This window comes from Mastigoproctus giganteus, chromosome 4 (assembly GCF_048544385.1).
Source record: "Mastigoproctus giganteus isolate SK-2022 chromosome 4, ASM4854438v1, whole genome shotgun sequence".
Lineage (NCBI taxonomy): Eukaryota > Metazoa > Arthropoda > Arachnida > Uropygi > Thelyphonidae > Mastigoproctus > Mastigoproctus giganteus.
In genome coordinates, this window is record NC_143578.1 from 206,636,494 (window position 1) to 206,664,106 (window position 27,613).

Sequence of the window (27,613 nt, forward strand, 5' to 3'; positions counted from 1 at the left end):
CAAATCCATGTTTTTATGACTCTTCTAGCGCTTCGCTTATAAAGATAGACCGCATTGCGTTTGCTAAAACCACCTGATATCTTTTTAATTAATTACCGTGTTACACGACATACGCGCATTTTTATATTAATATTTTTACAGCGCTGTGTTGTCCCTATTCTTCATCAGTACCTAAAGGTTCAAGTTATGAATTCTGTATTGCACTTATGGTATATGTTGATTGCATATGTGGTTGCTACGTTTTAATTGAAATTTTAATTAATGCTTATCAACCTTGGATAACATATCCTTAAAATGAATAAATAATTATGGCTGGCATGGCCAGGAACATTAAAATATAATAATCATGAGCTGTGGGTCGTTGAAGGTCAAATCACTAACTAGTTCGTGGTATGTATCTAGTATATATTTTCTGGCATGAGGAGCATATTACTTCAAGACAAATCGGATTCAGTGTCTCCTGGTTCGTGAGAAACGGCATGGCCGTCGAAGTGATTATCACGAGGGTGCAGGTCAAGTTGGCATTTGGGGCAGAAATGAACTATGTAGAATACAATTTCTTAGAAACTGAGAAACTAAACACCAGCAAGCAGATGGTCCAGGTTTTCGTATACACGAAAAAAGCAAGCTCTTTGTTTTTTATCGTGCAATAATTTGCTGGATTCAGACTTACTAATTATTCAATAAGTTATCCATTATGTTTATTAAATAACCATCCACTTCATAACTTGTTCATAAAATAGCAAAATATTGAAGGTTTTTTTCTTTTTGATTTAAAGAAAACGAAACATAAAAGGAAATAACTCCAGTAAAACCGTTTAAAAGTAATAAGTGGTTTCGCACAGTGGAAGGAATATGGAAATCGGGCATACCAAATCTTTCGTTTCTAGAAAATGATAAACGGGAATTCTCTAACCAGGAATATTGCAAATAGAACTACCGTGTTTCCTTATTGAAAATTCTTTGTCTTGTAGATAAAACATAGTCCTGAGATCACAGGAATTTGTGGTATATCACGTTTGGTAGTGAACTAAACCACATGAAATAACTACTTAATGCAACATGGAGTCTGGTTCGATGAACAGTGCTGATAAATTCTGTGAAAGAGTTTTAGAAAGTTCAGTGGTGCACTGAAATTCTCTCTTTATGAATGCAGTTGTGGAGAATCTACTTCGCTAGATACTTCCTTGAAAATCAAGGTGCAACTTGCATCCAGTCTGTAGAATCTAGAAGGTATCACCACTCAGTGAGCTCGAAAGATATCAGGTTGGCCATCAGAAGAGCTGAACAACAGAAGGGCGCAAATAATGTTGTTTTTCAAAATTATTTGAAAAACAAAACGAAACATACCCATCTTACATTGCTGTCAACGATCCTATTGCCAAAAACCATAGGTTAGTCACTGCTGAATGTGGAGGCAAGCGAAGCAGTGGCACACGTCCCGTGAGGGGTACGCATAAATAAAAATATACGAGCACGCGGTTACTCATAAATAATTTATATTATAAAAAATAAACTTTTTATTTGATAGTAAATTTGTTTTGTGTTCTGTCAGCCACGTCTACCGATGAAAATCATGTGTAATCTGTGCAAAATTATGCAGCAACGAAGTTTCATATCAATTTTTATAATATCAATAAAAACGATTTATTAATTTTAGTCCTCCCCCCCCCCCCGTATGGCACGCGAAAATTGTTAAACTTTGTGTTAGCATTTTTTGGTACACAGGCTTGCGGTCGCTGCAATGTATGAGCCTTGTATTCTTTATATTATTATTTTAATTATATACACTGATCGGCTAATTTATTAGATAAAACTAAATAATAGCGAGTAAGCCCTCAGAGCAGTCTGTATTCGCCGTGGTATGGACTTGAAGTGTCGCAAGTGTGTCACAGGGGGCGTTGGACCCCTTTTTGACTCTGCTGTTTATAACAGATGTTGCAGAGCTGTACTCCGAAGAGTTCATTTCACCTCATCCCAAAGATGCCCAATTGGATTAAGATCTGGTGACTGGAGAGTCAGCCACAGTAGTCTTTATTCACTCTCAGGTCCCTGGAACAACCCATTTGCAGATGGATATACTGCATAAAGGGATGTACCTGGTTGGAAACAATTTCTAGATAATCTGTTGCATTCTAATGTTGTTTTACGAGTATCAAGCGGTCAAATGTGCACCATGAAAACATTCTCCGCACCATTACACCACACTAGCCTGTACAGTATTTTTGAATAACAGGATAGGTTCATGAACTCATGTTTATTTTCGCCATGTTGTGGCCCTCCCATCAGCTTGAAACAGTCGGAACCGAGATTCGTTAGACTAAACGTTTTTTCCAGTCCTCTACTACCAAGTATTAGTTTTTCTGAGCCCATTGTAACGCTATCTGCTTGTTTTTTGCTAAAAGGAGTTCAAACTAGTTCGTTTGTCCGCTGTAATACTCCATTCGTGACAAAACATAAGGAGTTATGATTTCTGAAATGCTTCTTTGATTACCACTGTGTGGGTTGTTATTTGACTGACCTGTAACCTTTGTGTTAGCCCTGCAGAAGTCTTGGTAGACTGCATTGGCCTTTAGCAGCACGAGGTTTCCGACTAGACAGGCAGTGGTGTACGACCTTTTCCCTTACAGGGGCCATATTCAGTCAGATTTGTTTCGCGGGTCGCACTGGGTGATTCGAGAAAAATCAGTGTGTTCCCTTTTCCTTTACATGTAAAAGGAAGTTTCTGTTTTCATGTTACCGCTTTTTATTTTCAGTCTATATATAAAAAATGCAAATTCCCAACGCTTATGTGCAATAAATCTGTGTCAGTGCTTTAGATTTTATAAAAATTATAAAAATATGACTTACTTTTATTTTTTTAAACAATACCTCTTACATTTGCTTTTAAATGCTCACTTCAGAAAATTTATAACCTGAAAAGGATTACTGCTTTTCAATATTAAGGTGAATAAATAAATATAATGATACACCTAAAATTGAAAATATTCGAAAATGTTAAGTACAATACATTTAATGAGAATTTTTTTTTTATAATTATCAAAATTTAAAATGCTGTCTCAGTTCACTTTCCGCGCGGGCCGTATAAATAATGTGCGGGCCATATCCGGCCCTCGGGCGGTAGGTTGGACACCACTGGACTAGAGCATCACCGTTGGCCGGAGTTATATTGTTATTGGATCAATCTCGATACACCCGAGACAAAGTCACACGTGAAAATCCCAGTAGGGTTGCAGTTTCCTAGATGCTTATACCGTTGCATCTGACTCCGATTACCATACCACGGTCAAAGTCACTTAAATTTTTTTGTACTGTTATTTCGTGAAGGAGGGCTCCATTTCATGAAAGGGTTGATGGCACTAATTAAGTGCCTATTCAGTGTAATTAAAATATTGTTGAGTACCGATTCTACTGATGCATTTTTTATATGTTGCAATTTGTTTTTCCTTTTCTTACCGGGGTTTTTTTTTTTTTTGATTAAATGATATCGATTGTTACGCCGTAATTGATTTATAACTAAAGATGGAATATGTTAAATAATGTTATTAAACTACAAATACTCATATGTATTTTCTCTCAACTCTCTTATTGAAAATGCATAGCTAGGAGTAATAACACATAGAATAAACTTTATCGTGCCCACAACACAATGCAGTCTTTATTACTTTACCCCCAACACAAAAAAAAAACAAAAAAACTGTCAAGTGTCTTATTGCATCACAAGGATCATATTCTCATCCACTTAATGTAGGTAAAAGTATATTACAAATATCAACTGCATAGATGCTTTTCAAACGTTTCCACCGAAGTTCCACTTTACAACTTATCACCAACAACCGTATCTCTCTTATAATTGTATAAAAATGGTTTTTCTTAAATTAATGATATAATAAATGGCCACCCGTCTGTCATTATTTTAAACGTAGTTTTAGTAGTTCAGTTTAAACGATTCAGTGTAAGAATTTCGAGATAGGATTTTTAATCTCGTTATAAAATTAATTCTTAATTAATAATTAAGTACATAGTTAGTTACCCTTTTTTGCCTTACCCTCGATGTGGGTACCTGTACAAGCGAAGTGACCTCCCAATTGATGCTGCAACGCTTCTGGCTAACGTCGTACTAATCATCAATTCGTAACCACCATAGTGGTTAGCCCCTCTCAGGCGAGGGTTGCGTGGTTACGCGCACCCCCCCCCCCCCGAAAATTATTTTTTTTATTCGGTATAAACAAGCAAACTGACCATACGTGCAGTTTGCAGACACAAATACACTGACATCTTATAGTGCCGAAAAGAAAAGGAAAAAAATGTTTTCCGCATGCTCCGACTTATGAAAATTGGAAAGAGGATCCTGATGGGGTCGAGAAGAGGAGAGGTTCAGTTCCGACACATCAATTTCCCCTTTCTTCCACAAGACAGAGGGTCCCTAGGTGCCTCGCCCAGAATCAATTAGCTAAAGGGTTCGCGTGAAGAAAACCCATGCCCGTACCCTCATGAAGGAGTCAGGATGGCTGAGATTTGGGTAGCGTTCTTGGTAGCCTCGGTGCCCACTTCCAAGCACATGTAAATTGTTTGGCGAGTAATGAGCCCAACCACGCATCAGAATAGTACTATAAGACTGCTATTGGGTAAATACCGATCATGATAACACCTCGTAAGACATAACTCGTCCTGTGATAATGGCGGAAGTTACTATTCCGCCCTCCCCCTTCCACAGGAGACTCTCAATGTCCCCTAATACTCCAACAGCCATGCCGAAACGACCACCGTCCCCCCCCCCACACTTTCGGTGGCGGACCTGGCAGTATTAAAACCCGCAAAACATCTGCATCGGAATGGAAATCTTATTCCAAATGAGATATTTCATCTTTGTTTCATTTCTTGACGTCTAATTTTATCACAGCTGAGTAGCCGTAGCCAGGTGGACAGGAGCAGCAGTGCGTAGCACACGCTTCTTGATTAGACCGGGTTCGAGCCCGTGACCACCAAATACGGAGGATGCGGAAAGGTCAGGCAATGACCACCGCATATCTCCCCGGAGCAATATGGCCTTAGTTGCTAATGCTCCTAAAAACCAAACAAACAACAACCTGTATTCCACAGTACGGCTTTGTATTCCAAATCCTTTGACTCTTTAAATGCTTGAAAAGTACGAGCATTCATATATGGTCTGTCCGGAAACTCTTGCTTGTGCTCGATCGGTGCTAAGGACCACTAGATTAGTCTTTTCTCCTCCCAAGTCAACTGTTAGGGAGAGCGCCCTGCATGTTCGAGAGCGTGAAGTGGAATTTAAACTTGAAAATGGTCATTTTCGTCTAAAGAAACATTCACTCTGTACAAATCGCAAATCCGCCCTGCCATGGAATATTGTTCCGACATCTGGGGTGGTGCCTTTTAAAATCTCTCTCAAGCTTCTAGATTGCATTTAAAAGAGAGCAGTTAGATTAATTAATGACTCATTCCTAACAAAGCCTCTCCACTCTCTGACTCATAGACGTTCTGTTTCTGCTAGATGCCTTTTCTGTAAATACTTCCATGGGTACTGTTCTTCTGAATCGGCTTCTGTAATTCCTGCTCTCTTCCACACCATCCGAACACGTGCCGCAACCAGTCAGCATCCTTTTACCGTCCAACTCAAACTCACAGAATCAACTTTTCTTCGTCATTCAACTTCCGTTTTCTGGAACAACCTCCCTTCATACGTATTTTCTCAAAATTACAATCTGCAGCAATTCAAGTCTAATGTCAACAGATATCCTTTTCAGCTTCTCAACCTTCAACCCATTCGTGGTATTAAGTACTATAGGTTCTTTTACCTCTTGTGCTTGGGGTTCTCATAATAATAATAATGATAATAAAATTTAAAAAAACCGTTCACTACCATTACACGCTATTTCTTGTTCCCAAAGGCCAATATAAAGAAGACATCGTCAACAACAAAGTGAATATAGAGGATAACTCAGTCTGAAGCTCTTTGAGGAGAAGGAAACGGAACATAGCACAGCATTCGTTCTTTTCCAAACAGGTTGTTGTTGTTATTTGGTTTTTAGGAGCATTAACAACTAAGGAGTCTTTGGCTGTCTCCTGTTTTTGCAATTTTCATTAATTAAGTAGGGGTCCGAACATGTTCTTTGCCTCCTGTCCCGAAAAAGGGTAGCTACGCTAGTGATTTCAACGGAATAATAATTACATGGAGGACTGACTCCTCCGTAAACACGATTACTTGAAGACAAAGGTGAGAACCCTTCTTTGCGTATTACCAACCTAATATGCCGAGATGGATTATCTCGTGGTAGAATTCCCATTCTAATAAGTAACCATAACCTTTGTTAAATAATACCTCTCATTACCAAAAGAGACTCTGCCAGAAATGAAGTTTTTGTTTCACCACTGCTAACAACTTTTGAAAATTTTAAAGTAAAGAGATGAGGATATCTGAAAAAGTTACGCAGTGTGGCAGGAATGATCTATAACCAATCCACTTTAATTCTGCAGAACTACAAAAGCAATACACGTTGAAGTTGAGAGAAAAAATATACTTTTATTTTTTTTTCTCTTAATCTTTTTTCCCTAATAAATATTTAAAATCTGGAAATAATTCGTAATCACGTAGTATTATTTCTATACAGAATCCCGAGTTGAAAAATCTGCTTTTGTCTATTAAGCTAATCGATACTCTGTTGTTGTTATTTGATTTTTAGGAGTATGCATTAGCAACAAAGGCCATATTGCTCCGGGGATATGGGGTGGTCATTCCCTGACCTTTCCGCATCCTCCGTATTTGGTGGTCACGGACTCCAACCCCGGTCTAATCAAGAAGCCTGTGCTACGCACTGCCGCTCCTGCCCACATGGCTACGGAGGCGCCTTTTATACTCTGTGAGGATCTTATTAACCTGAGGTGGTTAATGAGTCTTACTATCATATTAAACACTTAAATTTCCTGGTCAATTTTTAGTGTTCTCAAGGCTATTAACTTTTAACTTTTCTGTTTATACTCCGGGCGACCAAACGGTCAGAGGAGTTCACAAGATAGACTGCATACAAGAAACAGCACCGTATTCAGCAGTCACGGGCTTGAACCCCGGTTACTCAAGGCACGTGTACTTATGCACCCGCGCGCCTGACCACTAGGCTACGGCGGCCTTTAAATTCTCTCTTGGACAGCAGACTTGGGTTGTCTTAAACCTACCATCAATGAACCTGAAAGTGAATTATAAATCTTTATTCTTTATTTATTCCTTTTTTTTTTTAAATTGGTTTCAACAAAATAGGAAAGATTATATATGGTAGGGACATCAGGTTATATATACTTATTCTAATACCGGAAGAAACGAGGAATTGATATAGAATTATCTTTATGATTAAAAACTTTCGTTAAACATCTTTATCAAATCAGTTGTGTGATAGGATTTCACCACGCAATATTTATGTAGCTTGAGAGATAAGTGAATTCGGTACTTGTTCGGTAACCCTGATTATCCATCAATCTTTACTTGTAACAAGAATATAAAAGCCATTTGAAGACTAGCACACATTAACGTTTTTTGATTTTCATGGTTTTGTAGTTTTATAAACGGCATACTAGAAGTTATAAAAGATGCCCCGATATGGATTTAAGCTTCCGTATTATTTTCCTTTGAGCTTGTTTGTTTCGAACGGTTCGTTGATATTGCATTTTAGATGAACATCCATGACGTGCCAGTGTAAGCACCGTATTAAAAAATAAGATTTATCTTCTGCATTGATCAGTGCATTGCTCTGATTGCGCTCAGCAAACTTTTTTTTTTTTCTTTATGAATTTTTTGTCTGCCTTGCCAGTGAACACCCACCACAAATATAATGCGAAAAGGTTTCTGCATTCTTTAGCTGCTATTCTGATGTCTTTGAAATGCAGTCATTCATTTCCTCAATAGGCTATGACAAAGCCACCCGAGCAACTTCCTTCAAGGAAACTGCCTGCACTAGCGCCACTTAGGTCAGCACAAGGTCATATCTATCTTGATAGCAGGAAGACCTGATAAAGCTGGTTTTTATATGTCCATTAGTGAGTGAGTGCGTGAAATATTTCATTATTTTGCTAAGTTGCATACGGCGAAATGCGTTCAAAATTACTGTTTATCCCTTAAAGTTTACCTAGTTGTTGCCACTGTAAGCATGGAGATAGCGAGGATACGGAAGTGTGAAATTGTTTTTTCTTGGGTGTATTAAGTTAGTCGTTTGATTTATTTACGCAAGTAATAGATATTAGTTTCACATTGGAATTGTTAGTATTTATGTAGCACATGGGCTAACTCCCCCCCCCCCCGTCACTTCTTTATCATAGTAGGTCTTATTCTTCTAAGTCTCTACATGAGACATAGGAGAACCATAATTATGGCCTTGCGGGAACTTTGTTTACGAGGGCCAGGGGCGAGCCGTACCGAGGATGCCAGGGGTGCGCTGCACCCGGGTGACAACGTTCAGGGGGAACCTGAAAATTACATTACGCATGAAAAAAATTTTAAAGGGGGTACCAAATTGCAATTTTCATCTGGGCGCCACATTCCCTAGGAACTTCCCCCAAGAAGACTGTCTGAAAAGTAATAGATGTTTTGGAGAAGAAACCATGTCTTTTCAATAGTGAAACGCGTACATGAATAATGGCGCCTCCGTAGCCAGGTGGGCAGAAGCAGCAGTGCGTAGCACACCCTTCTTGATTAGACCGGGGTTCGAGCCCGTGACCACCAAATACGGAGGATGCGGAAAGGTCAGGGAATGATCACCGCATATCCCCGAAGAAATATGGCCTTAGTTGTTAATGCTCCTAAAAACCAAATAATGGCACATATATAATGTTTCTTTTCTTGTTACAAGACGTACATCTTTGCATTGGATAAATGAAGTGCGAGCAGTTGCCCGATTTCTGCATGCCAGAGAGGTGACTAAGCTCAAATCAATTGATCGGAAACTGCTCAGTGTTAGTACTTCTGAACCATTGTAACGTCCAGTAGTCCTTTAAAAATCAATCTGTTTTTAATGCAATAGAACTAAGGAGCGGACAACCCTGAACAAGCGCCCCATTGATCACAACATTGAGCAGATAGTTCAGATGAGATGCATTGATGACAGACTCTGGTTTCTGAAGTTGTGTGCTTGATGAGATTCAGAACATGTTAAAGAATTTCACAAAAACACGCTAGCATCCCCCATTAAACACACGCGGTACGACAGTCAAGAAAGTAACCAACTGGACAGAATTGTCATAGATGACGAGACATTGGTGTACCAGGAACCCTGGAGGGGGGAAAAGTAGGGCTATATGATGTGAAAATATGCTGTATTCCCTTCAACAAAAAAGTTCGGCCAGAAAAACATAGCAACTACGTTCTTGGATGAGCTTGTTGATACATATAAGTGATTTAACCCAGTTTGGTGAATTCGCATGTATGAATGCGTGGCTGCCAAATACGGTGCTATTTCTTGTATTCCCTCTATCACTTGTGAACTCCTGACCCCCTGGTGGTCTCGGAGTATAAACAGAAAATTTATTTTTAATATTACTTGATGGTGAGATGAAAGTTGACCTCTAAAAATTCCTGTCACATGTTTATATATTATGACTTCGTCTTTATCATGTTTTTGGATATATATATAGCTCAAGTAAAGAAATATTTCAAGTGACTTAACGCAACGTTTTGTTAGGATTGTTAAGTTTGTGCGTGTGTGGTGACTGCTCAATTACACTCATCGTGAAAAATAAGTTGGCATAAAATTAAAAACAGCTCAAACAATTAAAGCAGTATATTAATGTGTGCTTAGTAGATAATGAATCTCTTATTTTTAAAAGTGAAATGATTGAAGCTAGATTTTTCTTAAATGCCTTTCTATACTGAAATTACTACAGATAATATGTAGACAACAGCATGCCTAATAAATAAATTAAGTCAGTACTTAATCATCAATGCCCACAATGCATCCAATCCTTGCACTACACAATTCGGGGTAGTGCAAGGATTGGATGCATGCGTATTTTCTAATCAGATTTGGCCTCCCAGCACATTACCTAATTCCAAATGTATTTACACAAAATAATAGTTAATGGGCTAAAGATGATTCTTCTTCCCCCACAAGTACATAATTTTGTGCCCTAAGACTCATTGTTTTTGCACTTGAACAACACAGCTCACTTGTGCGCAATTGGTGACCAAAGTATGGTTAGATCTAGTCATACTTGAACCATAATATGGTCAATAGGGCATCTTCAAGGAGCCTGAGCAGTGTTGTGTGGAGGAATTAGAGGAGGTGTCGCATTTAGGATATGCATATTACCGCACGAGGTTATTTGTCTGCGGATTGGATGCATGGAAGCATCTGATCCTCAAACAAATTGAAGACAAAACTAAAATGAAATATGGTTTGTACGAAAAGAACGAACAACGCCTGCGTATTTTCTAATCAGATTTGGCCTCCCAGCACATTCCACATCATTTCCAAGCTTTGCATATTCTTTTGTAGGTTATTTATTTTTCACTGTATATTTCGGTGTATGGATGTCATTGAGTTAGAGTAAATAATTACCGATACTCCAATTTTTGCAATAATTGCTCCCTTCTGTTATTTGCTTATCTTTATTCAAGTGACCATGATTATCACGTGGTTTCATATTTGAAGCTTATATCGCAAGAGAAGTGATATCAATGAATTTACCATTTCCCTAAAATGTTAATAAACAAAATGCCTTACATGCACATTTTTACACACTCACATTTTATAAATTATTGACTGAACCTCTTATAGTGCAGTGCATCTGAACAACAACAAATAACTATCACGTAACTGATGGAGACATTACATAAAGTAAAAGTTACGTTATTAGCTATGTATAGTAATTACCAAACAAATTCTATCTCTTTTACTTAAGAGGAAATATGTGTAATAAAATGTAAAACCTGACATAATTTTTGAAGAAATTAACACATTGCGGCTAGTCAAACGAAGAAATCTGTTTTTTTTTTTTTTTTTTCTAAATCATTCCCAGTATGTGTTAAAGAGAAAAAAAGGGGGAAATGGGGTAGAATTTGTAGTTTCGTCTCTGAAATAAAGGCACTTTAACATCTTTCTATACATTAATTTTCCTCCTAATGATATTTATTCAGCCAATGGGAGAAGAGGGATGCGGGTTACGTGAAAACAGAAGCTTGTTTTACTGTGGTAAAACAAGCTTCTCTTTAAAGAAAAACTACGATCGTAGTGTGAAAGGCATCATTTCATCTGTATCTCATATTGTGCTCATCCTTCACGAGTTACCAAGTATTGCACTACCCCGAATAAGAACGCTTCACTAATAGAGAAGACTATTGTTATTTATTCTCTGTGGGCGCCACAAAACAGGCGGACAGTTTCAAAGCTAGTTGGCTTTTGATGGGTGGGTGTTTTTCACACTACGATCATAGTTTTTCTTTAAGAGTTGTCTATGGTGTATCTACACAGATATTATATAGATATAGAATCTTAAAATATTATACCTTGTTGCATTTAGTTTATTTAAATAAATACGTTAAATATGGAAATCAAGGATGGTACCGCGTGGTCGTGTTAGATAAACATTGTCTATGGTGTATCTACACCGATATTATATAGATATCGTAAGGTATTTATGTATTCAAAGCTGAGGAAGAGACACACACAGTGTCGAAAGTTTCTGTATTTTATTTTATCAAAAGAAGCGAGCGCAGCCCCCTAGTAAATATTAAAGAAAGAATAGAGTAAATAACTTAAATATAAAATGAAGGGAAGATTACTATTCCTACTTGAAAAAAAAAAAAAAAAATGTTATTTTTGCACGGTTGTCGAGCAAACATTTTAGCCCACACTGAATGCAGTAATTTTCAAAATTTTTGGATTGTTAATTCTTAAACGTTACCTATAAGTAAATTTACTTGTGTGCTTCAACCATTGGGAAAAAGCAATCCAATATTTTGTTTCGGAGATTATGCAATGCGCCTACGCAATTTAACTTCATCAATGGGTGTATATCTCGTAGTTTTTCTGTCTTGAAAGTCAAGGTTGCCATCCTTTTGCCAACTTAACAGCGCCGTGTTCCCAGTTCCTTATACTGTATCTAGGTGTGAACTTAAAGATGTCGCCATCTATTGGTAAAAATCCGCATTTTTTCGTAAAAACTGAATTGATATATATTTTTTTATTTTCTGATTATTAGATCACAAAATTGCAATTCTTGTTTGTATACATATAAGCACAATTATTCATGCCAATGTTATTTAGGGTTACCTAAAAAATAATAATAAAAAAAAAAAAAAACCACAACCCCTATATAACTATCCAGTTTTCCTTTTCTTTTTTTTTTTATGGATACCAACCAGCAAGCCTATTTACTTCAAAGTAGATAAGGCTTGCTAGACGGTATCCTTAAAAATACAGACGTCCACAATAAAAATTAGCACAAAGAAAAAAAACAAAAAAAAAACATTTTAATTGGTTCATTTTCATCCAGTGAGTATGGGCTTGGCACACCCAGGGTCCTGAGCTGGATATCATCATTCTTCTCTTTCTTGGTGATTCCAGTCTACTTTTCTCTTTTTCTCTCTCTCTCTCTCTCTCTCTCTCTGTGGAATTTTTTTTTTTTTTTTTTTTGGCTGGTGCAGCATAAGCCTCAGGCTTCCTTGCACCATATGGCTATGAATAATAATAATAGAAGTGCTAATGTAAAATGTAATGGAACTTCATACAGTTAAGTGCAGAAACTGTATGCTTATCTGTCCATTGAAATTTCATCAAAACTCCATTAAATTTTTGATTAGACTAATTTTCTTGTGAAAATAAAACAGCTCTACCTAAACATCAACAGTTTACATTAAATTTTGTTGCTAAACAGTGTAACAATAAAATGAGCAAAGACAGGATATTTTACATTTCCAATTTGTAGTTTAACTGCTAGTTCTCTTTCAACTTATTTCTCTTGAAATGGTTTTAAAATATTGCAAACTTAAATCACCCCCCCCCAACCTGTCAATTAGTATTAATGGTGGTAAGTGATTAAAGGAAGCAAGCTTATACAGCAACAGATAACAAAAAAAATATATCCATGGTATTTGTACATCTTCTCCAATAATTTGTGTCCAATCCGCCCATAAATTTTTTCGAACCACCCACCTGCACAACTCCAACTGGAAGTTTATTCCAACAAATTCTGGTCTCTGCCCATTAGGGTTACTGACACTGTCCTGATGTACAAATATAAATCCCACATCCAATCCAGCTTTATACTAAGGACAGCAAAAATCCTGCTTTCAACTTTTAATGATTGACACATCATCAGTTACATCAATCATTTTCTAAATTAACAGCATTCTTCTAGCAATGGCTGAATTTTTAGTTTCATGGAAGTTTGCCAACAAATGAAATCAAAATTGTTGATTTTTCTTGTACGTGGTTCAGGAAATATGTCAACACATGTGAGGGAGAGAACTGTAAAACAATAAAATGTAATAGGCAATTTGATTGTTTTTCTTGAATTTTATATATTTATTACTGAATGTTTTTTATTTTATTTTATTTTATTTTGTTGTTGTATATCCATAATATATATTGAAAATAAACAACTTTTTATAAAATTTAGCAAAGTTATTGATATTTTTTTTTCTGTGTGCTGGGGAATTAGTTTGTCCCAGTTTTGAGATTTGAAAATATGGTAGTCCAAACCTGCACGAATTTTCTTTTTCAAGATAAATTCAGAATTTCCAGGGATGTAATACAGTTTTGTGTATGTGCACACACACCTCCATAATAAACAATATTTAATTAATTAATCATTCACTGCATACAATGTAGTGATAATAAATAATTTAAGTTATTCATTAATATTAAGAGCTAAGTGATGTCAAACACATTACAATGCAAATTATGTAAAATTTTTTTTTTTTTTTTTTGCATCCCACAGAACACTGACAACTGAACTTTGGCCACTCACTGGCATGTAATGAAAGCCTTACCCCCCTTCTCCCACAAACCAACCCTTTGTAATATAAATTTGTTTCTTAATTTTACATAATACAATAAACATATGAATCAAACATCTAAGAGAATCACAGACACACCTTGAGAATTGAACTACTTTAAACATAAAAATGAATTCTCTTAGGGTGGTTTTAAAATATATTGCCATTATAAGTACATAAAAAATGTTCGTAGGTTCATTTTGCCTTTAAGCAGATGAGAAATAACATTGTGCACACTTACCTGCAGTAATTCCGTAAATATGGCAGAAACTGCATGGTCACATGTTCTTCTTTATAGAAACAGGGTTACCCCTGTAATCATGGCCTTTCAAATATCCCCAGTCAGATGCAGGAATCAAGTTCAATGAATGTGGAAGCATTGAAGAAATTCTTATAGGTTATTTTATCAGGTGCAAATACTTTGCATAGTAGAATAGAAACTGGTTGAGTGATGTAGCAGCCCACCATACCAGAGGCTTATATCTTAAAGGCATTAGTGCTCTCATAAATCTGATATATTCTCCTCTTCTAAAAAAAAAAAAAAAAAGCCAAAGGATAAATAAAATGGTAAAGCTGCACCACACAACATTTGGAGAAGAGAGTAGGCTCTTGAAAGTGGGCACCTCCGTAGCCAGGTGGGAAGGAGCAGCAGTGCATAGCACACGCTTCTTGATTAGACCGGGGTTCGAGCCCGTCACCACCAAATACAGATGCAGAAAGGTCAGGGAATGCCCACCGCATATTCCCTGAGCAATATGGCCTTAGTTGCTAATGCTCCTAAAAACCAAATAACAACATCATCTTGAAAGTGATATGCCAATTTAAGAGCCAAATGTAAATGATAAGTATCAGTCAATCCAAAACACACTTGCAAAACAAAAATGTTTGTTTTATTCAACATCAATGATTTATTGATGTTGATTTATTGCATCCTTATATTATAGGAATATTAGTGTACATAAAAACAAAGAACCTTCCTGATATCAACACTTAACAATGAATATCAACACTTCTAGAGGGCAGTATGTGCACTAGAAATGCTGAGCACTGGGAGCCAGAAATTGTAGAGATCAGCTCTCTCTACAATTTCTGGTCAAACTAAAGATATCCAGTTTGTTGTCTGTCATAAAAATTTACATAAAAGTTTCTTCAAATCGTGTAATCTTAACAAATCTTGAATGTGGAAGCAGAAATGCATGTTTATAAGCTTGAAAAGCAGAAAGCCATAAAAATTGGTTATATTTTCATGAAAAAGCAAGGTTTATAGCAGCATCTTTTGTGCTTTGTCCTTTCCTCACACAGGACAACACAGTAATGTAAAAAGGCCACTTTCACTTTGCCCCTTTTTATATGTATATTGTAATATCTTAATATTATGACCCTCTGGTAGAACAATTTTCTAATGATGCTTTATTTTTCAGTTTTAATTTTTAAAAATAGGTATGGACTTTATAAACATCCTGGATATAAGCATATCCTGTATATCAGCGTTTCCCAAACTTTTTTAGTCACGGTTGCAGAACACAAGTTTAGCGGGATCCAAAGAACTGTTTGCTAATATTTTATTACATATGACGCACTGTACATTAGGAGCATCTTTATTTCCAACACATGTAAAGCCAAAATTCAAATAACTGTCATCATACTTTCATTTTGGTCTTTTATTAGTTGGTTCCTGTTTTTAAACTTTGGATTTTTGGGGAACAAAAGGCTGCAATTATTCATCCTCACTTTGAAGTGTGACAATATTGTGTTTGTTTTCATCAACCACAGTTGCAATACTAGAAGTACTGGCTTCTTGTTTTAAAGTTCCTTTTTTTTTAACCACAAATCCATGGTGATTTATTTCAATAATAATATTTCAAAATACTGATAATTATCAAAAAAAATATTTATACAAGGAAGTGAATTATGCTTGCTAGTTTTCCGCACTACTACAGAACTAATCTCGTAATTGCAAAGATAGCCTGCATCACACCACCAGCACTGCATAAACATGTCAGCAGAAGGCTACTTTGTTTCATCAACCCGAACAATGCACGATATCGGTTCACTTCCCCTCCTCCCTCAGCCTGTGTAGTCCAGGATAAATCGCATACGAATGGCATATTGGATCATTACATTGCTACTTTTTCGTAGATGTCATTACCTCTATGCATACTTCTTTATTCAAAGCCCACCAAAATAAAGTATTCCACGGTCTATTTGATTAGTTTATGCCCATATATTAATAAATGGGGGAAAAAATGTTAAAAATTTTGATATAAGAGGTAGAAGTGTATGCTACAAGGAAGTATGCTATGCAAAATTTATTTATTTTATTATTTTTTTAATGATGATTTTTCATGGAACAGAGTTTGGGAAACTGCTGTATATTGTCCTATGCTTTGGAAATTGACTGGCCTCAATTTTTATTACTTTATAAGTGTTTTGTTTTGTAACCAAAATTATATAAGATTGTAGAGGAAACTTTTCAAACCCCCCCATATTCATCATGATTGATTTATTGATTGAAGTATGGTTTTACAGCATTTTTAAGATTTAAAGTAATTAATTTTTTGTTAATTAGGATTCAAATTTCTTCATTTTTGATGTAGGTGGACTTTCAAGTTATACTCCAAGCCTATTAAGTGATGAAACATTTGAATTGGGTATATATCGTTCGCTCCACAGAGAGGCATCTCCTCCACCACTTCCAAAGAGTTCACCACCAGCCATGGAAGAAGTATTGAAACCTGCTGATCCTGAAGATATTACTAGCTGGTCTGCATCCAGTACATCAGATATCCTGTTTTGACTCAATATGGAACAAGTGAGTGTAGTTTTTTATTATATTTAAATTTTAATTCTTAGAGGTATTTAAGCATTTCCAACCTTTTTGACCAACAGTGTAAAATAAATATGAATAGCAAATAAAAAAAATAAAGTGTTAATTATACTTAATAATAATTTTTGCTTAATTGGTTGAAAATGTTGGCAAGCCCTGATAAATTCGTCCAAGTGTGCCTTAATGTATGGGTGCGTAGCACATGCTTCTTGATTAGACCGGGGTTCGAGCCCGTCACCACCAAATACGGAGTATGCGGAAAGGTCAAGGAATGACCACCGCATATCCCGGAGCAATATGGCCTTAGTTGCTAATGCTCCTAAAAACCAAATAACGAACGAATAACGAGCCTTAATGTATGGTCTTTTTGAAAATATTCAGATATGCAGACATCTCCCAAAAGTAGTGAAAGGATGAGAGGGCTGTGCAGACATGACATGCATGCATATTAAAATATGCAAGAAAATCAAATGGCAGTGGATGTCAGTATGAGTTGTGGTATATTGTAAGCCTTATAAAGCTGGTAGTGGCCAACATCATAAAAAAAATGAAAGTTAATGGATAGAAACTGGCATCCTCCAAAGAAGATAGTTACATCATCCATGCTAAACCTGATAAAGTTGCACTGTCTGTATAAAGTTGCATGTCTTGGTTTTCCTGAGAAAGCTGCAGTTCTTAAGTCACAAGCACCAAATGCTGTTGGTGTGTTGCCCAATGTTCATGGATTCTGGAAAGAGATTACATGGAGCAATGAGCAGTTCTATGTAATGTTCAGTCTTGATGGTCAAGTTTATGTTTGGAGAATGTTACTTATTGCAGTGCATTACCAAGAATGAAGTTCAGCAGCAGCAGTGTGAGGCTGTTTTCTTGATTTGAACTGGTTATAGTGGCCCTTGCTGCTGTATTGACATTTTGTTAACATAGTATCTTCATATAATACATTTGGGGCAAGTTGGAAACTAGATCAGAGCAAGGCCACTTTGATTGTTGCAGTACCTTCAATAGGGAAAATGGCAGCTATTATTACAATGCTTTATCGCAATAATGAAATCATTTTATCAAGAATAATATTTATTAGTTATTACTGAATTTGTTCAACATGTCCTGCATTGTATTAAATACACAAGTTGCTTCTTGAATAACATATAGCAACTATCCCACAATATGCTATCTATTTTTAAGACTGCACAGACATTTCTTCTGAAATGTTATGGAGCACAGTCTCACTACCATAGTGTACATTTCCAAACTTATGATTTCTTAGTGTAGATAACATTTCCAGGTAACTGATGCCATTAACAGTGACATCTGATCAAATCCCAGCCCAGATTTTACAAAATGTTACCTCCTTGATTGATTTTTAAAATAATTAATATTAAATAATTAAACAAGATTGTGAAGGTGTATACAGAAAATCAATAATGATCATCAACATTATACCCAAAGCATTCTATGTACTACAGGCAACCCATGTATAACATGGTACTTCGACAACAAGGATTCACTCTAACACAGTTTGAGAATTGCTGGAAATCTCACATAACATGGTATTTTTGAGCTTTTGTCCTGGGAAAACCCTGCTATTATGTTAGATGTAATTTTCAATTTCCATTCCTTTTTTGTGAATCCTTGCTGTTGACTCGCTAGTTGGCGCCATTGTAATATTTTTCTAAAGCACATTTCTGGAGTAACTTCCAGAAATGTTACTACCATAAAACAGTTTGCAGTTTCCAGTTTATTTGGCTTTCCTGTTAGTGTAATCAATTATAAACGGTTAGTAAACTCTATCTTCTTGCATTTTCTGTAGTACCGTTAGCTGGAATTCTGTGGGTTTTCATATTATTATGGTGAAATGTGTTTCCCCTTCCATGAAATATCCAATCATATAAAAGACATAAATAAATTTTCAGAAACTCATTACTCCGTATCTCACTTGTGTGTATCGTGTTTGTTGCAACTTGTGCCTGCCTTGTTCTTTGTTGGAAATCTTATCATTGGATTGCTTATCATTTTTACTGTTTTAAATTTAACAACCGAAAAAAAAAAGTGAGTAACATAAATATCAATTAGTATGTAGTATTGCAGTACGTATTAAGTAAGCTATGTATGTAAGTGTAAATTTATTTTTATTTTGCTAAGTGGAAAATATTTTTCTAATTTTCATTTAAACATGTATTTTGTTTGGAGATCCCTGGGTTGAGACAATAAAAAAATTGTTACTTCGAAGAGTGCAGTTCGTGACTTTTAAAGAGAGCAGAAGATACATCGCTGTGCTTAACAGCGATGAAGAAAATTAAATGAACGTACATTATCTCACATATAAGTATCATAGTTTGTAAAGTAAGATGATTGTTCAGTTATTAAAGTTACTACTATTATAAAAATAAAGTTAAAACATTAAGATATTACTACTATAAAAATTAAATTTCCGATAGTTATAAAAAAAATGGTGTATTTTTGTTAGCTTTCAGAATGTAACCTTCCTTTTTGTACTGGTTCTTAGTCCCGTATAATACCGTTTTGTTTTAACATGAGATTTTGTAGGAACCAAACAACCGTGTTATAGGAGGGTTACCTGTAACAGTGGTTTTGTGGTCTAGCTAATTATGTGTTCTTTGGTAATTTGTGAAATCAAAGCTCAAAAATTATATTCATTTTACTCCCATTACATAGACATTTAGTAAACCCTTTGTATAAATATACATAACACATTTCACTACACTTGTGGAAGCTTCACTGCAAAAAATCAAAGGAAGGACTGTTACAGAATTCGTTTAAAAGATGTGTTGTGTATGTGTGTGACTTTCAGGATGAAACTTCACGATCAAGATAAACCGCAAACTACACAAAGTTTACTGTACTTGCATTGAACAGTTATTATTAGTAGTAGTCATGACAAATTTCATACCAACTAAGAAGTTCAGGCCTAAATGGATGAATTAATGAGGCCCGTGGCGGGGAAGAAAAATGCATGGGCTGCATATAAATTATGAAGTGACACAGAAGCCTGTTGCAGATAAGCTAGTCAGTAATCAAGACACAATGGAGGTTAGGCAGATTACAAGAAATCTTTGGCAAAGGATGCAAAGAAAAACAGCAGAGTTCTTTACTTATGTAAATTCTAGAAGGAAGAGGATGAATCAGATTGGTCCACTTAACAAAGATGATTAGACTGTTGATGACTCTGCTCAAATAGCTGATAAACTGAATGAGTATTTTGCATCTACATTCACACATGAGGAGTTATTTGAGGGGAATGCCAGAACTTTAACAAACTTGAACAGGGAGCTAAGTGATTTTGTAATCACTGAGAGCAAAGTGGAGGATAAATTGTTGAAGTTAAACAAAAAAAAGGTACCTGGGGCAGATGGAATCTATTCAGTTATATTGAAGGAGGCAGCAAAAGAAGTAAGCAAACCTTTAGCCATAATTATAGGAGCATCCTTAGAGTCAGGTGAGGTCCCCTGGACTGGAGATGTGCAAATGTATTCCCAGTTCACAAAGGGTGACATAGACCTGTTAGTTCAACTTCTGTTCTGGGGAAAATAATGGAGTCACTGGTTAAAGAGGTGATACAGGATCACCTAGACAAGACTGCAGTAATAGTTCAGACACAGCATGGGTTTGTTAAGTGGAAGTCTTGTCTGACCAGTTTGATTGTATACGACGATGTGGTCACAAAGGAACTGGATGCAAAGAATAATTTTGATATCATATACTTGGATTTCAGGAAAGCTTTTGATACTGTTGCACATGGAAGATTCCTGTACAAAGTGGAGAGATATGGCATTAAGGGCAAGTTGATGCAATGGATAAAAGGATGGTTGAGTAGGAGATGGCAGTGGTAATAAAAGGACACTGCTCTTTGTGGACTAATATTATTAGTGGAGTCCCTCAGGTGCTGGGCTCATTAAGCCTGATATACCTTGGTAACGACAGTAAAGACAGTATGCTACTGCAACAGGATCTAGAAAAGTTAGGCAGATGGGCTGAGAAGTGGCAACTGAAGTTTAACACTGAAAATGCAAAGTACTGCATATGGGTAGCAGTAACCCAAGAGAAATGTACAAACTGTGTGGTACTACACTTAGGGAGGTGGAGAAGGAAAAAGACCTGGTGTAATTGTGCAGTCAGATATGAAGTTCTGAGCAGTGCAGACTGGCTGCCAGAGCAGATCATGGAGTTCTGTCAATGATATATAGGAATTTTGCAAGTAGGAGGTGATTATTCTTTTGTATAAGGTCACACCTTGATATACTGCGTACAGGTCTGGAGGCCACATTTTAGGAAGAATGTGGAGTTGCTTGAATGAGTACAGAGAAGGACAACAAGATTGGTGAGATGAAAAAACGTCTGGAGACTAGGCACCTGCAAGGTGATCTGATTGAGGTGTATAAGGCCTTGAATGGTTTGAGCAGGCTCAATGCTGACAGGATATTTCCACTTTTCACAGATTAAGAACCCGCGGGGGCAAGGATTCAAATTGAGGAAAGAGGGCTGCAGAATATATGTGCAGAAGTGCCTTTAGCTAGCAGATAGTTGATTGCTGGAACATAATTCCATCTGTTGTTGTGGAAGTTGATAGCTTAAATAAATTTAAATAAATTAACCTAGACAAACATTTGGAGTGACCAGTTGGGTGAAATGGGAAGGTGTGTTTTTTTTTTTTTTTTTTTGGCTGATGCTTATACAGCATCAGCCAGTGCTTCCATGTCACCTGTCCATCCTCTGTAGCAGTTTATCTAGTTCTTGAATTTATACAAACTCCCCACCTATACAACACCAAGAAGGGTAGTTGATTGTTGGGGAACTTTGTTCCAACAATACCACCTGCTAGCTGAAGGCACATCCAACCTGAGACTCAAAACATCCTTTCTCAATTTGGATTTATGCCTCCACATATGTAATGTGACCAAGAGGAAGGATTCCATTAGCATTACAAGTACTCAATCCATGCAAGACCTTAAACACATCAATCAGATTTCCTCACAGGTGCCTAGTCTCCAAACACGGTAATGTGCAGAACTGAAGCCCTTCCTGGTTAATAGCATCCTCTTACTAATCACTCTTCTCTGCACTTGTTCCAATAGATCCACATCCTTCTTAGAATGAGGCTTCCAGACAGTATTCAAGATGTAGCTTACCTAACCATTGCATTATACAAACGGATAGCCACCTCCTTTATCCTGGCAAATTTTTTTTGTATATCACTGAAAAAACCATGAGCTGTCCTGATAGCCTGTCTGCACTGCTCAGAGAACTTCATATCTGACTGCACAATTATCCCCCAGGTCTTTTTCTTTCTTCATTACTGTCAGTGTAATACCACACACACACACACACCTGGTACTCCTGCTTCCATTGCATTTGTCAATTGCTGCTCAGCCCATTTGCTTAATTGTCTAGAACTTGCTGCAGTAGCATACCCTGATTATGGTGATTATCTTTGCCAACCTTTGTATTAAGCTTTATATGCCTTATCAATATCATTAAAAACTGGGAGAATCAGCTAATTACATTAGACGAAGAAGAGCCCATTGACAGCCACTGCCTTCTCCCACTCAATCCTCCCCTTATTCATAACAGAAACATTCACTTAATTCCACACTACTCCAGTTTATCCCACAGCCTTTTATGTGCAACACTACCAAAAGCTTTCCTGAAATCTATGTCAAAATTATTTTTTGCATCCGCTTCCTTTATTACTTCATCATAATTTCCAGTCAGAATTGTCAGACAAGATCACCTCTTAACAAATCCATACTATGGCTGCATTTACTGTCTAGATGGTCCTGCATTACTTCTTTAATCAGTGACACCATTATTTTCACTGGAATAGTAGTAGTAGTGGTGGCATGTGATGCAAGAAAGCATGTGTATGAGCTTATGCAGCATCAGCCAAAAAAAAAAATCACACCATTCCCTCCAAATGCCTGTCCAGTTCTTCCTTAAATTTATTCAACCTATCAACTTCCACAACGGCAGATGGAAGTTTGTTCCAGCAATTGACCACCCGCTAGCTAAAGGCAAATTTCCGCACATCTATTCTACATGTGTTTTTTCTTAATTTGAAGTTATGCCCCCTTAGGTTCGTAATCTGAACAAGTGTAAGGATCCCATCAGAATTCAGCGTGCTCAACCCATTCAAGGCCTTACACACCTCAATCAGATCACCGCGCAGGTGCCTAGTCTCCAGCCACTGCAATTTGCAGAACTTAAGCCTCTCTTGGTAAGAGGATTCCTTCATTCCCCTAACCAATCTTGTTGCCCTTCTCTGTACATGCTCAAGTAAATCTACATCCTTCCTAAAATGAGGCCTCCAGACCTGTATGCAGTACTCAAGGCGTGGCCTGACCATTGCCTTATACAGAGGGACAATCACCTCCTTCTCGCTGCTAGCAAAATTCCTATATATCATCGACAAAACCCCATGACCTGCCCTGACAGCCTGTCTGCATTGCTCAGAAAACTTCATATCTGATTGCACAATTACTCCCAGGTCTCTTTCATTTTCTACCACCTTAAGCGTAGTACCACACAGTTGGTACATTTCTCTGTGGTTACTTCTACCCATATGCAGTACTTTGCATTTGTCAAGGTTAAACTTCAGTTGCCACTTCTTAGCCCATCTGCCCAAATTATCTAGATCCTGTTGCAGTAGCACACTGCCATTACTGTCATTAACAACCCTGCCGACCTTTGTATCTTCTGCAGACTTCGACATTAAGCCTGATATACCTTCATCAATATCATTGATAAATATACAAAACAACAGTGGACCCAACCCCGAACCCTGTGGGACTCCACTAATAACATTAGTCCACGAAGAGCAGCACCCATTGATTACCACCCTCTGTCTTCTTCCACTTAACCATCCTTTTATCCATTGTAGCAACTTACCCTTAATACCATTCTGCTCCAATTTGTACAATAGTCTTTCATGTGCAACAGTGTCAAAAGCTTTCCTGAAATCCAAATATATGATATCAAAATTATTTTTTGTAACCACATCATAATATCCTATCAAATTTGTCAGACAAGACTTTCCCTTAACAAACCCATGCTGTGTCTGAATTATTGCTGCAGTCTTGTCTAGATGATCCTGCAATGCATCTTTAACCAGTGACTCCATTATTTTACCCGGAACAGAAGTTAAACTGACTGGTCTGTAATTACTCGTGTCACCCTTCGATCCCCCTTTGTGAATTGGGGATACATTTGCACATCTCCAGTCCATGGGGACCTCCCCTGAGTCCAAGGATGATCTCATAATTATGGCTTACTTCCTTTGCTGCCGCCTTTAATATAACAGAATAGATCCCATCAACCCCAGGTGCTTTTCTTATGTTTAACTTCAACAATTTCTCCTCCACTTTGCTCTCAGTTATTACAGAATCATTAAGCACCCTGCTACAATTTGATAACCTTCTGCCATTTTCAAACCTTAATAACTCCTCATGTGTGAATGTAGATGCAAAATACTCATTCAGTTTGTTTGCTATCTGAGCAGGATCATCAACAGTCGAACCATCGATGTCAAGTGGACCAATCAGATTCATCCCCTTCCTTTTAGAAATCCTTGCTGTTTTTCTTAGCATCTTTTGCCAAGGATTTCTCGTAATCTGCCTTTGCCTGCCTAACCTCCTTTGTGACCTGATTACAGACTAGCTTATATCTGCCATACGCTTCTGAGTCACTTGATAATTTATATGCATCCCATGCATTTTTCTTCGAGTCTCATTAGTTCATTTGATAACCATTTAGGCCTAAACCTTGAACAATATTTCTTAATAGGTATGAAACTTTTAACAGCATCCACAATTAATTCCTTGAATGCTTCCCACTTAGAATTTACTGTTGGTAACATGGTCAGTTTATCCCACTGAACAGAATTTAAAAACTTTCTGAGACCACTGTACTCACCTTTACGGAAGCAAAAACCCTTTCCTTTACCCCTGATGGTAATTATATCTTTAAGTAAATCCCACATCAGTACACTGTGATCACTGCCACCTAGCGGTTCCTTTATCTGCAAATTCTTAATACACGAATGATCACTGCTGATAACCAGATCAAGAGTATTACTCTCTTTGGTTGCCTCTCGAACATGCTGCTGCAGAAAACAATCGTCCAATAAATCCACAAAAGTCTTACTAGTGTGTGAGTGCCCAACCCACAAGTTCCAGTCAATATCTGGGAATTAAAATCCCCCATTATAAGACATTCTGATTTACTGGCCCACTCTATTTCTCTGTATAACCACTCCTACTCTTATTTTTGCCTTCGCAGTGCTTATGTCACACCAAACTGACTCAACAGTGCACTGTTCATCTATATCATCTGGGTGCACTTCTTTTGGTTTTATGTTTTTCTTAATTAACCGCATAACACCTCCTCCCTTTCTATCCTTTCTGTACACATTGTACTCCCCAAATTCCAGTTCAGCATTCCTTATATCTGTGTGACACCACGTCTCTGCTATCCCAACAATATCCACCTTTGATGACTTGACCAACACTTCAAATTCATCAAATTTATTTACTATACGTCTAGCATTGGTATACATGCAAGCATACTTGCTCCTATTCCTAGTCACCCTAACACATCCCATATACCCACCTATTTCAGGATGACTGCCATCCGTTCCTGAAACCCCCCTTGCTCCAGGTTGCTACTTATTCTAATAGAAGTTGTGCAAGAATCACCTTCACTTCTGCCTATGGCTACTGTTAAACTATTAGTCCTTGTATCCCCCCCCCCAAGCTATCCGTTTTCCGACCCACCTAACACTGCCTCGATTGCATATAGTCAAGCTAATAAGTCTGTAATTACATATGTGAATTGGGATTCCTCCCTTGAATCCAAGGATAGTCATAATTGTGGCAGAAGGTTTGCTTACCTCTTTTGCTGCATCCTTTAATATAACTGGATCCCTTCCACCAGCCTTTTTGAAGTGACACTTCTTTAGGCATGCCTCAGGCAGTTTTTTTTCACATGGGAGTAACATGCACCCCTGCGTTGACAGAAATCGCCAGGAAAATGAAACACAAAAAAAAAAAAAAAATGATTTGTTTCTTCACTCCGTACCAGGCGTAACTTGCACGTGTCGCATTTACGTTTTAAATCGCCATATCTCAGCTTCTAGCAGTCAGATTTTAAAAACCAATATATTTAGTCATTCTCTACCATATTTCATAAAAAAATTTCAATGGAAAAAATTTTATTATTCAACTTGCTGAAGACTAATAGTGAGCATTGTAAGGCATATAGAGCCTTATACGCAAAATGTATAAGTGCAATGTGACCAGTGAAACTACCAAAAAAAAAAAGTTTTAAAAGATTCTAAAGAAGATTCACTTAACATCCATTATGCATGTTTGGCATGCACATACAATATTTTTACATTTAGATTCAAAAATTTGTTCTCCCCTTCCTATCAGTTATCAGAAAATCATTCAATTCCCCCACCGGAATGTCACTCACTTCATGGCATTCCCATCCCTAAAAAATTCGTAGCGTTAGTGCGTTTTAAGTACTTTGAAGATCACTAGCAAACCAACATAATTCAACCCCTTCTGCTGTTTAGATAATTAAGTCTTTACTGCTTTTCTTTATCAGACTTTTCATAATAGGAATTACTTAAAGATATAACTACCATTAAGGCTAAAGAGAAGGGCTATTGCTTTCGTAAAGGTGACTACAGGTGTCTCAGACAGTTTTTAAATTTCGTGCAGTGGGATCAACTGATGATGTTACCAATGTTGAATTCTAAATGGGAAGCCTTCAGGGACTTAATTTTGGAGGCTACTAGGCTTTTCATTCCAACTAAGAATTACTGTTCAAGGTTTAGGCCTAAATGTATGGGATGCATAAAGTATCAGTAACACAGAAGCCTATGGCAGATATAAACTAGTCTGTAATCAAGTCACAAAGGAGGCAGATTACAAGAAATCCTTGGCAAAGGATGCAAAGAGTTCTTTACTTGTGTAAACTCTAGATGGAAAGGAATCAGAAGAAATCAGATTGGACCACTTAACATAGATGAGTTGACTATTGATGATCATGCTCAGGTAGCTGATAAACTGAATGAGTATCTTGCATCTACATTTGCACATGAGGAGTTTTTCAATGAGGGGAGTGCTAGAAGTTGATCAAACTCTAACAGGGAGCTAAGTGATTTTATAATAACTGAGAGCAAAGTGGAGGAGAAATTGTTGAAGTTAAACATAAAAAAGGTACCTGGGATGGATGGGATCTATTCAGTAAAGGCGACAGCAAAAGAAGTAAGCAAACCCTTAGCCATAATTATGAGCAGTCCACATGGACTGGAGGTGTGCAAATGTATCACCAATTCCCAAAAGGGGTTCAAAAGGTGACACAAGTAACCATAGACCTGTTAGTCTAACTTGTGTTCCGGGGAAAATAATGGAATCGCTGGTTAATGAAGCACTGCAGGATCATCTAGAGAAGACAGTAGTAATAGTTAAGACACAGCATGGGTTTGTTAAAGGAGGTCTTGTCTGACCAATCTGATTGGATAATATGATGTGGTCATAAAGGAACTGAATGCCAGAAATATTTTTGATATATACTTGGATTTCAGGAAAGTTTTTGCTACTGTTGCCATGGAAGACTGCTGTACAAACTGGAGATATGGCATTAAGGGTAAGTTACTACAAGGGATGGTTGAGTGGGAGATGACAGAGTGGTAATCAATGGACACTGCTCTTCGTGGACAAATGTTATTAGTGGAGTGTCCCCCAGGGTTCAGTGTTGGGTCCATTGTT

At 37.1% G+C, this 27,613-nt stretch overlaps 1 protein-coding gene across 2 annotated transcripts in view; it reads left to right on the forward strand.

Annotated features, from left to right (window-relative positions):
- Positions 1 to 27,613, forward strand: part of LOC150087345 (uncharacterized) — a 184,697-nt gene that overhangs the window by 153,067 nt on the left and 4,017 nt on the right. For both annotated transcript variants that reach the window (XM_090371145.1, XM_090371146.1), the window contains exon 3: positions 16,597 to 16,811. In XM_090371145.1, the coding sequence (XP_090227271.1) occupies positions 16,597 to 16,796 (200 nt within the window). In that variant the 3' untranslated portion in view covers positions 16,797 to 16,811. The remainder of the gene's footprint in view (positions 1 to 16,596; positions 16,812 to 27,613) is intronic.